Genomic DNA, 12,487 nt, shown 5'->3' with positions numbered 1-12,487 from the left:
GGTCACACACAGATCCTGTGCACACACACACATAGTCACCCTGCACAGGTCCTTGTGTGCACACAGAGATAGACACAAGCCAGACATGCAAATATGTCCACCCCTCCACTCCTCGGCAATACTACCCACACACACAGACTCACACAGAGACTCATCACCTTTGGCCTTTGCCAAGACCTCACAGAAACTCTCCCCCAAACACATGTAGCCCAGCCCCTCACAGGTGTAACAAACACAGATGAAGACACGGACACATTAGCTTCACTTCCTTGATTTGTCACTTCAGACAATCTGCTAGCTATAATCTTGTAAATCAATAAAAGTTCTGTATTGCAAACCACTGGGCATAGGGTGCACCCCTCCCTGGTCAAGGGGAATTGGAACAGAATTTTTCCATTGCCCTGGCTGGCCACTGAGAAAGCCAGGAAGGGGACCAGACATCTCGTTGTGCCCACGAAGAGTGCCGAGCGCAGCTGGAAGACCGAGGTGTGGCTTCTGGATCATGCCAGATGCATTTGTCCCCCTACAGCCCTGTCAGGGAACAAAGTCAGCTCTGACCCCTTTCATGCAGGAGGTTGTTGTCCTCCCCTTGGAGATAGCTTTTCTTCCCACACGTCCCTGCAGCTGGTTTTCCTTATAATACAAAAGCAAAAGCAAAAGCCAAGAAAAAAGAAAAAAAAAAAGGTAATGCTCCAAAAAAATCGTCAATTTCTCTTAGAAAATAGGTGCTTCCAAAGAGGGGTATAATAGTATGGTGGCTGTTAGACGGAGGAGGGGCAAGACACGGAGATCAAAAAGAAAACCAGGAGGACGGATAAAGGGATTAGAATGCAAGAAATAGCCCAGACCAGCTGGTGGCCATCTGGGAACTATGAAGAAAGGGAAGAACAAAGTTGTTGAGTTTCTAGCAAGTGGGTACAGTTTTATCATGAGAGGAGGTTACTGCTTTGAGGAACTGGAGAGAAGCCAGAGCCTTGCCAGCCATTTAAAAAAAAAAAAAAAAAAAAAAAATCGAGTGGTTTCCCTAAGGCTTGGATTACAGTGGGTTTGCTCCTGTTTCAAGTAAACCAGCTAAGGACATGATCATTTCAGGGAAAGTTAGAGAGTGTCTGCGGGTAATTGGGAAATTGAGAATTAACCTCTGGGTGTCAGTGTGGAAATGGACAATAGAGAAATGAGGAAAGGTACTCGGCTGTGTTTCATACAGAGGTTGTTTTTATTTTTTTTTTTTATTTTTTTTTTAATATTTTATTTATTTATTTGACAGAGATCACAAGTAGGCAGAGAGGCAGGCAGAGAGAGAGAGAGAGAAGGAAGCAGGCTCCCTGCTGAGCAGAGAGCCCGATGTGGGACTCGATCCCAGGACCCTGAGATCACGACCTGAGCCGAAGGCAGCGGCTTAACCCACTGAGCCACCCAGGCGCCCCCAGAGGTTGTTTTTAAAGCATCAGATAAGACGTCTGGGTGGCTCAGTCAGTTAAGCGTCTGCCTTTGGCTCAGGTCATGATCCCAACAGTCCCACATGGGGCTTCTTGCTCAGCGGGGAGCCTGCTTCTCCATCTCTCTCTGTCCCTCCCCCCACAGCTTGTTCTCTCTCTCAAATAAATAAAATCTTACAAAAAAAACAAAACCCCTCAGATAAGAATGTAGGGAAGGACAGTGGCTATAGGATAGGCTGTCTAGAGGGGAGAGAGACCATAAAACCCATATGTACACCATAATACATAGAGATAGGAAGCATCCACTCATCTTTGTCTTTGCCATCCACCAAAAGTTACCATCTCTTCTCTCTTCCTCGACCTCTGCGAATGGCGTCCCTAGCCCGGTGTGCCTGCTTCAGGTTGGTTATCCCAGTCACTCAGCTCTACATTCAAATAATTGGTCACCAAGTCCTGAAAATTCTCTCTCCTTAGTAACTACCACCTGTGCCCTCCTTTCTCTACCCTCAGCCACTTCTTGCATCCAACCTATCATCACTATCACAGAAACAAATTGCTCGCCAACCTCCCTAGCCTCCAATATCAAACCCCCGCAGATCATTTCTCATATATTTTTATAAAATCTTTCACTTATTCAACAAGGATTTATTGAGCATCTACTGTGTGCCAGTCTTCATCCTAGTTGCTTGGGACACAACAGTGAACACAACAAAGATGTCTACTGGATACCTAGTCAGATAACTTCTAGTGTGAGGAGAAAGACAATAAACATAATAAATTATATGATATCCTTGAAGGCGATAAGTGCTGTGGAAAAAAGGGAAAAACAAAGCAGGGCCGAGGGCGTGTGTGTGTACATAGTGTGTGTGTGTGTGTGCGCACACGCGTGAGTGTGGGTTAAAATAGGGTAACCAGTGTAGTCCTCTTTGAAAGTCTGGTATTTGCACAAAGGCAGTGAGGGAGCCACAAGGATATTGGTGGGGAAGAACGTTCCTTGCAGACAGAACATCCAGAGAAGGGTTCTAAGGAGGCACAGCAAGCGTGCCAGTGTGGCTGGAGCAGAATATGTGCGGGGGGTGGAAGGCATGAGGTCAGAATTAAGGGAAGTTCCCTGAGCTCTTGTTGCAGGATGGAGCCATGGCAGGATTTTAAGCAGTAGGGGACATGCTCTGACTTCTGTGTTGAATGATTGCTCTGCTGCTGATGGTGACTCAGACCAGGGGGATGCAGAGGGGACTGTGAGAGATGGTGATGTCTCTGCTCTGCAGAAAATCCTTCAGTGACTTTCTTAAGTCAGATAAAATCTGAACGTGTCAATGTAGCCACCAAGCACTTCAGGATTTGGGCCCTGCTTATTTATTGAGATTCATTCTTCCTGGTATTTCCACACTGCAATGGCCCCCATGTTCTAAAGCAGGTGGGCATTTAGTAAGCATCCTCTTCTCTTCTCTCATGGTCCCATGAGTCTGTGTAGATGACTTCCTCTGCCTCAACCACAGGGTCCTTCTGGGCTTTCACTAAACCTCTTTTCCTCAAGGAAGACTTTCTCTTCTCTCCATACGATGCATCCCAAAGCAGTCCATGCATACTTCAATGGTTGGGATTATAGCTCTGAGACAAAAGGTTCTGTCCACAATCTGTCTCTTTCACTAAACTGGAAACTCCTAGAGGGTAGTAATTTATTTTTGAGTCCTTTGTAGACATTAAATAGACAGATGGACGACTGGTGGATGCATGGATAGAGGCAAGGATGATGGATGCATGGATGGATGGTTGCTGGCTCTTCATCAGGTCTTGAATTTAAGGGACTTTATTTTTAGTCAAAATTAGTTAAGCATTAGAAAATGCACAAAAATGAATTATAAGACATTAACTTCTTCATTGTTGAAGAGATGGCTGAAGGAGTGTGCTCAGGTAACCACTTGTGGGCATATGTACTCATCAACTGCACGCAACAGCTGTGTTGCTGGAAAGTTGAATATAAGAGGAATTTTGATAAATGGCCTCTTATTTGTCCATTGACCAAATATAATTTCAGCCATGCTTTATTTTCTTGACACACTATTCAGTTAGCAGTGGTTCACACTATAACTTTATGTTCCTTGATATTCAGCTGTTCTCTACCAGCCTCCGTCAGACTATCATTCAGCTGAAAGGATCCATTTCTGTTTGGCAAAATACTGAGGAGAAAACTTTTAGAACAGGAGGGGTCTTTTTGCAACACATAAGCTTATCTCGTAGTTCATCTGTTTTTCTAGTGTTGTCATCACCCAGTTAGGGCTTCAGCGTCTTCTTCTCCTTTTTTTTTTTTTTTTAAAAGATTTTATTTATTGACTGATTTGTCAGAGAAAGAAAGAGAGAGAGAGAGAAAGAGAGAGAGAGAGAGAGCACAAGCAGGTAGAATGGCAGGCAGAGGCAGAGAGAGAAGCAGGCTCCCGCTGAGCAAGGTTTTAAAAGATTTTCTTATTTATTTGAGAGAGAGAGAGAGGGAGAGAGAGAATGTGTGGGGGGGGGGAGGGAGATTATGAGAGGGAAGAGGGTCTGAGAGAGAAGCAGACTCCCTCCTGAGGATGGAACCCAATGTGGGACTCGATCCCAGGACCCTAGGATCAGGACCTGAGCTGAAGGCAGCAGATCAACCAACTGAGCCACCCAGGTGTCCCAAAGGTCTTCTTATCTTGAGAAATGCTTTGACATGTTGGTTGTAAGGGTTATACCACCAGTGCCTTCCTTCCCCACCTATTCCCTTCAGGAAGGCAGAGGAAACAATTCCCTGACGGTGGCTAGAGACATATTTCTCCTTCCCTGTAATCTCTGGAGGACAGAACCAGAAGGAGAAAACTCTCCCTCCAAGTGTCACTTCTTCACCAAGGCCACCGCTCTACAAAAGTACACTGTAGGCTGTATGGAAAATGAAACATCAGCACGTTTTCTCAGATTTGAACATTTGAACATTATTCCAAGCCTGGAGTAACTGTAATGTAGTCAGAGGTTTAAATAATAAATGTGAAGGATTCTGAGTGAGGTCTCAGGTAGGCATCATATTTAATTTGTGACCTTCCAAATTGGCTTGCCCCCACCCCCAGAAAAAAGGAACTTCTATCTCAAGGCAGTCCCCCCAAATGAGGGTTATTTCTAAATATTAGAAGGCAAACCCTTCATGACTCCAAATAGACTCTACACCCTTCCAGGAAACAGGATAGGTTGAACCCAAGCCTCTACTTTTACTCCCACCTAAACAAAATTCGTCTGGACAGCAGGAAAGGGATTTTCCCCCCTTTGAAGGCACAACCCCACAAAGATAAGGTGAATGGAAACAGCAGCAGCAAAATCTGGAATTTGGAAAGTGGATAAACACATGGTAAGTAACTTAGGAGACCCAAAAACTAAATGCTTAGGTCAGCCAGGGAAAAGCTGAGAGCCAAAAAACCATTCTGCAAGGAAGAACCCCATGCTCCTCCAGCGGCCCCAGGTTTGGCAGCACTATCAGCTAGATCACTGATCCCATACTTTCTCCTTTTAGGTAGGAAATAGCAATCCAATGTAATTATTATCTTTGGAGAGACAAGATAAAATTCATTAAACAAGAAGTTGCCATTACAGAGGAAAATTTGGGGAGTAAAAAGTTCTTGGAATTTAAAATTGCGACATTTTTTTAACTCAATAGAACAGTTAGAAAACAACATTTTCCCAAAACATAGAACAAAAAGACTAAAAAATGTGAAATAAAAGAGAAAAGATAAGAAAACCATAGGACTACTCCAGGAAGTACAATATCCAAGTATTGGGCACACAAAAAAAGGGAAAAGAAAGGAAAGAAAATAATCAACTAAACAGTTTGAGAACATTTCCCAAAACTTTAAAGGCAAAAAGAAGATTCTAGAAGTGCCAAGAGGAGGAAAAAGTCAGTTCACTATGTACAGGGTTAATACTCACAATGGATTTTAACTTCACCACAGCAGTACTGGAAGCAAGAAGGCAATGGAGCAATCTCTTCAAAAAATCTAAAGGAGGTGGGCCTGGCTGGCTTGGTCGGTAGAGCATGTGATGCTTGATGTTGGGGTTGTGAGTTCAAGCCTCATGTTGGGTGTAAGGATTACTTAAAAATAAAATCTTCAAAAAAAATCTGAAGGAAAACTATCTTCAGTGTTGAATTCTACACTTTTCTACACTATCTCCAGTGTTGAATTCTACACTTTTTACTCCAGATAAACTATTATGGAAATGTGAGACTGGAGCAAAGTAATTTTCGACGATGTAAAGTTTCAAAATGTACTTCCCACATATGGATACTTTTCAGAAAAGTCCTGAAGGATTTTCTCTATAAAATGAGGGAGAAAACTGAATAGGGGAAGAACCAGGATATAGCAAACAGGAGACACAGAGAAGAAGAGGAGCAAATGGCATCCCCAGGATGACAGGAAAAAGAGGGCCCAAGATGGCAGCTGTGGACCAGGTTAGGGCAGCCAGAGCAATTCAGAAGCTGAAGCAATGAAGCCAATGAAATGAATGTTTTGTGGAGCTGGATGTCTTGAAAGAAGATTGAGATGGTGGGTAGAAAATGCTAAGTACTCAGAAGTCTAAGCAAGTGAAAGCAGAGAGTCAAAAGATAATACCCCAGTCTGAGAAACAAACAAAAAAAAAGCAATGAAGGCATTTTATTTAAAGACATGGAATAGATACCAAATTATCATCAAAAATAATGTGAAGACCCTTGGGGATGGGAACAAGGAGAGCAGTTAAGCATCTCAAATTTGCAGAACGATTTTACTTTTTAAAGCAAGTATATACAGCTTAGATAGAGATAATAACTTCTAATAGGAAAAGAAAAACAAAATATGATTACTCACCCTGTCTGGAGTACTCGTACTGGACACCACAAGGCACCATTCCTCCTCGCACATTACCTCCTGCATTCAAGCCATGTATTCCTCATCTTTTTCTTATAATGTTTTGAACCTAAATCCAGAGCTTTCTTTCTTGCTAAATTTCACCTTATTGATTTTTTACATCCTTAATCCATTTGGTTAAAATAATCTTAAAGGCTGACATTGACATCCAGGAGATTCTCTCTTTTAGCTTTGTGCAGTCAATAAATTTAATAGTACTTCAGTGAATTCTTGCAGGTCCTAGAGAAGACCATGGAACAGGGCACAGTGAGAAGTGAGTCCTAGGGCAGGCCACTGAAACCTTCCCGTAGGGTGGGATTTACCTTGTATTTTTCATTTCACTTTGACTAGAGGTGTTCACTCATTTGCTCAAAAGATATAATCCAAGAACACCTTTGGGGGAACACCTTTGGAAAAGAACTGGTAATAACAATTCCAGGAATATTTGTTTCTCTCAAGTCACAGCAGGACAATTCACAGTATTCTTCAGTTGCACCTGGGTGAAAAAGAATGAATCTGCCGGAACTTTGCCCTGTAATGGATGAGTCGTCTCCCCCAACATGCACAGGAATGCATGTACACACACACACACACACGCGCGCGCGCGCGCACATACACACACGGTGAAACAACTTCTCAGTGTACGTGCTGGGAACCAGAGAACCAGAGTCCCAGGGGATACTGGCCTTCTACAGCCATGGACTTTCTGAAGTGTGGGAAGGGTTCTCATGTGTCACTGTGGAGAGCCCCACATTTGCTTCTTAAAGGATCCTGGATGGGCGGGGGGCCAGGACTTGAGGTTCCAGCCACATTGACAGCCTCCTCCAGTCTCTGCTTCCTTGGAGATTCATGCTGGTACTTGGATAATGTTAGTTTGGTTTTTGCGGGGGGGGGTTTTGAAAAGCTGAAAGATAAAGTTCAAGGTGAACAATAGGCTCCTGATACAAACATACTCAAACCTAATCAAGCCAGCACTATGGAGAACAGTTTAGAGTGGATGAAAAATTGATACAAGAAAGATTATTTAATTCTGTCTTGTAGGCCTCTTCAAACAAGAACAGCTTTTGTCATAAGTATCCCAGGAAATTTATCTACTTTATGCCTGGTGGGGATTAAAAAACAGATTATAAACCTTATCAGAATTTTAAAAAATATTAATGGGCCATACAGAAACTTTTATCAAAATGAAATATAAATTAAAATCAAGTCCTTGTTCCTTATTTTAGAGACTTTGTCCCCATCAGTTAATTCAGCACAAGATACTTAACCAATGTTTCCCAGCAGAATTTAAAAGTTTTTTCTATAGTTTATCTCTTGAAATATGAATGCACATTCCAATTAGTTGCCTTTGAGTACTGAGCACCATCACCATCTCCTTAATCTCACCAGGTCTGTAAAATTGGTCAGTTTTTCTCTTCTGCCCCATTTCTGTCATGAAAATTCTTTCCAAGAAATTAAATGTATCCAGAGAAAAGTAACACAGAGGAGGAATGGTATTATGAAGGAGAGGTTAATGGAAGAAGGTCAGAAAAGTTTTTATGTGAGAGGAATTTAAACAGGAGACTAATTGACAGAAAAAAGTGAGTTGAGGGACTCTCAAATACCACAAAGGAAGGTGAAGGCTGAAGAGACGTACTTGTTATTCCCTCTATTGTTAGAGAATAGACACTTCATAAAGTAACAATTCCAGACATTTTAAACTGCTTCTTGAAAATTGTTTCTAAGAAAGAGATTCCATTTAACCAGTGAGATAAGATTCATTGTTATGGAAGCCAATTTAGAACATAAAATAAAATTTAAAAGGACAATTCCACCATTAAAATGGGGGTTGTCAGGTAACCAGCATTGGTTTCTGAAGCGCCATAATCTGAAAGCAGAAACAAGACAAATAATGGATCCGAATTCTGAAGCTTGGGAATTGATATCTACTCAATCTGTAATTTTCTGTACTCTTTGGCTTAGATGGGTAGGGGATGAAGTGTCCTGGGTAGAAAATTCAAGAAAAATCAGCAGCAAAGTGCTTCATTAGGTATGGATGGGTGGGAAGGCATGTGCAAGAGGTGAGGTAACCTGACAGGAAATTTGGGGAGAAGGTGAGTACAAACATAGCCTCCCCTTCAACCCTCTATGACATGAGACAGTAAAGCAAAGTTTACAACAAACTCAGAGGGAGTGCTGACCGATCACCGATTTAGAGGGTCTCTTGTCATTCTGATAGAACCACTGCTCACAGAAAAATCTCAAGAAATAATTTTTGAGTGGATTGGAACATACAACTTTACTGCTTCAAAATAATCAAAAGTAATGATCAACTTCAATGAAAAAATAAACTGCCATGCTAACAATGAAAAAGTACAGAGTAAGATCAATTAAAAAATAAACAATAAAATGAAAAGTGCAGAGTAAGAGAACTTTATTATGATGGAACTAATAAAATGGAAAAAACACAATTACTATGGGGGGAAAAAGTCCCATATGGAGACTGCTTTGGGGGAAGCTAGCGTATTTCTGTGCTTGGTGATGGTGTATGTAAAAATGGCTTACTTACAGGCTTCAGCGATACGGAGATCACCACTCCAGCTTATATTTAATTCAAGTATTTTCAAGGTCACCTTAAAGCATCCCTCGGAGCTCTAAACAGTCCATAACTCTGTGACTTCTTGAACCACCCGAACATCGTTTGTAGATTGTGGTGTACAGTCAGTCCAACCACTAAGAACGCTTTCAGGTGTAATCCAGGCTGCTTGGGTTTGAAACCCAACTCTTCTACTTTTAATTTTGGCAAGTTAGCTAATCTGTCTGTGCCTCACATTCCTCATCTTTAAAAAGTGGACAATAATCGTGCCTATCTCATAGGCTTATGGTGAGGAGTAAATGGATTAATACGTATAATGTGCTTGGAACAGAACTTAACACAGAATAAAAAGTGAAATGTTTGCTCTTTTTAAATAACAGGAACAAATGACTAGCACAGGATAAAGGAATTTAATCTTTCTTTCATTAACAAAAATGTCAAGATATAGGTGGTTTCTGCATTGGTTTAGCTTATCGGTGGTGTCATGAAAGCCTCGGTCTCTATTATGTCACTTCACTATCTTCATTATGTTGGCTTTTTGTCCTTCAGCTTATGCCTCATGGTCTCACAATGGCTGCCATAGCTCTAGACATCATCTCACATATGGACTGTGTTTAAAAATCAGAAAGAGGGGCACCTGGGTTGGGTCAGTAGGTTAAGCCTCTGCCTTTGGCTCAGGTCATGATCTTAGGGTCCTGGGATTAAGCCCCGCATCGGGATCTCTGCTCAGCAGGGAGCATGCTTCCCTCTCTCTCTCTGTCTGCTGCTCTGCCTACTTGTGATCTCTCTCTCTCTGTCAAGTAAATAGATAAAATCTTTTTGAAAAATCAGAAAGAATGCTATCCAGGGAAAAAGAAAAATGACAAAGAAAAATGAGAGAGAGAAACACTGCCTCACACTATTTTCATGTTTTCTGAAGATGCAAAATGTTTTCCCAGTGCCCCTCACCGATTTTACCTTATCCAGTTGGCCAGAACTGAGTCACAGGAGACCCTGCAGTCAAGGGATCTGTGCCTTGGGTTTTGAAGAGTGGGAAGAAGTGGGAGAGTACCTGTTGGGCAGACATGGGTCCCCCGCAGTGAATCATTCCTCTGTTTTGTTCCAAATGCTTTGTTCCTGCCTCAGCTGTGCATGGACAATCTGTCTCCCAGAACATTCATGTGAATTAATAATTAAAGAGTTTTTATAATATGTGAGGTCATTTTGGAAATGGTCCATGCCACTGCCAATTTTTTCCCATTTGACTTCATGCATGGTACCTACAAGCAAGGTCCACTTCTTTGTAAGACTGACTTCAAAAACTCTATCTTCTTCTAAAAAAAACTGCTCAAACCTCAACTGGGTCACATAAGAATACCTGGAGTCCTCAGCCAGTCAACACTGGTTCAGTCCTTATTTTCTGCCAGGCCATGTGGGGCTCTGAAAGCCTTCTGGTTTTACAAGTCTGGGTGAGAAAACAAGAGCAGCACATATGAAGCATATCCTGGAGTCCGGGAAAGGGAGGGATCAAATGGTCTCGCACAACCAGAGGGGATCCCATGGAGGAATCAGAAAGGCCTCAGAGAATAGGTTGGAATTTAGTGGCCAGAAGGATAATTTGAGAAAAGTCTCCTCGTTGGGATAGCGTGGATGTGGGAGGGACCGTTGTTCTTACCCATTTGAGAATTTTTATATCTTTCTCCTTAGAACGTGGAAGAAGCTGCCCCAAATTGAGAACATGCCAAACATTAGCATTAATCATGCTGTGATCTCTCCAAATGTTAACTATATCCGCTGGAAAGTGCACGGAGACTGGGTTACTCAGGTAAAAGAAGGAAGGAAGGATGGGAGGGAGAGAGAGAGAGAGGGAGGGAAAAGGAAAAGAAAAGAAAGACAGGTTTAAGTAAAAGTAAATTGGGATTTGCCAGACTGACGTCTCTCTCCAGGTGTAGCAGCCAAACAATCAAATAAATATATATATTCTTTAAAAAGTGACCACTGTTTCTGAGGTAACTTTATTAACTTAGATGAAAGCAAATAAAAAGAAATTTTGCATGAAATGCCAGAAGAGTACAAAGAATGATCAACATCTGGTTTCTAGAAATTAGTGAAATTATTCAGTTTGAACTTCCAGGCATGCTTGTTTTTGCGGCCACTGTTTGGGTCTGAAGGCAGTAGATGTGTTTTCCTTCCTCTTTTGGGGCGAGGGGCGGGGAGCCAACTCGAATGACCCAAGTATTTAGGACCAATAATATGACTTTGGACATAACAGCCTTTTCCATGAGATTTCTACTGGCTCTGAGAAGCTAAATGAGTGTTTCTTAAACACATAAACAAGCAAGACATTGTTCTTAATGTTAAGGCAGCCTAAAAACCAAATACAGAGTGGACACGCTGTCCAGAGGATTATAAAGAGAAGAGGAGTTTTTCAGTGTTCATAGAGCGCCAGCTAGGAGAGGAGAGACTCCTGCCAACATCTTTTGTCTATTCCTAAACACATCAGGCTTAACACAAGAAAGAAAGTTGCAATATTAGCGGGTAAAAGGAAAAATAGGAAAACGACCAAATTTATTTGCTAAGTGAAAAGGAAAATTTAAGGGAAAGAAAATTTGCGCCAAGAAAATAGCATTTGCTTGAATGATTAACACCAACAAGGTTTCAGACACAAAGGGAAGAAAATAAAATACTGGGGTAGAAAGGAAATGTGAATTAATTAAGAATACAAAAAGGAAACAATCCAACTAAACAACCACATGTAGAATTACCATATGCAATCCCTATATGTTTCTCGAAGGTGATTGGCCCAAGATCCTTTTCTTCTTCAGCTTTTTTGAGCTATCAACGTATCATAAATTTATTTACTTAAAGCATACAATTAATGACTGTTGATAAATGTACTGAGTTAGGCAATTATCCATAATGCAGTTTCAGAACATTTCCATCACCCCAACAAGACCTCTGTTAACCATGTAGAGTTAATCCCCATTCCTACCTCCAGTGCCAGGCAAGCATTAATCTACTTCCTGTCTCTATTGATTTGCCTTTACTGGCCATGTCATGTACATAAAATCATACACTATGTGGCCTTTTGTGCCTGGCTTCTTCTACTTTGCAAAATGGAGCCGTGCTTAGCGTGTGGACATTTTGCGCTACTGAACTGCCGGCCCCCATTGCCTTGGAAGGTAGAAAGAACAATACCAAAATCCAGAGTCAGTGCCATCCAAAAGATGACCACACATGGAGGGGGTGGGTAGGGTGGAGGAAGACAAAGCGGGGCCTTGGCATTGGCTACGTAGAATGGGAGCCAACAGGGGGGGGCCATACCATGGGAAAATTCTCCCACCACTCCACAAGGTGTGTTCATGATCTCCCCACTCAGAGGCCGGCCGCCTGAGAGCCTCGAGGAAGCTGTTCCAACAGAGAAAAGACAGAGAGAGTTCTGAGCTCTGTGGGTTGCTTGGGACACTGAATCTTATGGTGCTTAGTTAGATCCCAAGCTCCAGAAACCCTCTCTTCACCTCCCAGACTTACCCTTTGTCTTCCTGTGTCTCTGGTCCTCTGGTTTCTGCCCGTTGTGGAGGTTAGAACCAAGGTTTATCTTCCGT

The 12,487-nt window shown here is 42.0% G+C and overlaps 1 protein-coding gene across 1 annotated transcript in view; it reads left to right on the top strand.

Moving 5' to 3' along the window:
• LOC116574101 (WD repeat-containing protein on Y chromosome-like) overlaps positions 1–12,487 on the top strand; it is an 82,073-nt gene that overhangs the window by 58,543 nt on the left and 11,043 nt on the right. The window contains exon 10 of the mRNA XM_032314620.1: positions 10,590–10,707. Coding sequence (XP_032170511.1) covers positions 10,590–10,707 — 118 coding nt within the window. The remainder of the gene's footprint in view (positions 1–10,589; positions 10,708–12,487) is intronic.

Source organism: Mustela erminea, chromosome 15, assembly GCF_009829155.1.
Source record: "Mustela erminea isolate mMusErm1 chromosome 15, mMusErm1.Pri, whole genome shotgun sequence".
NCBI lineage: Eukaryota > Metazoa > Chordata > Mammalia > Carnivora > Mustelidae > Mustela > Mustela erminea.
This window is presented reverse-complemented; position numbering and strand designations above follow the sequence as displayed.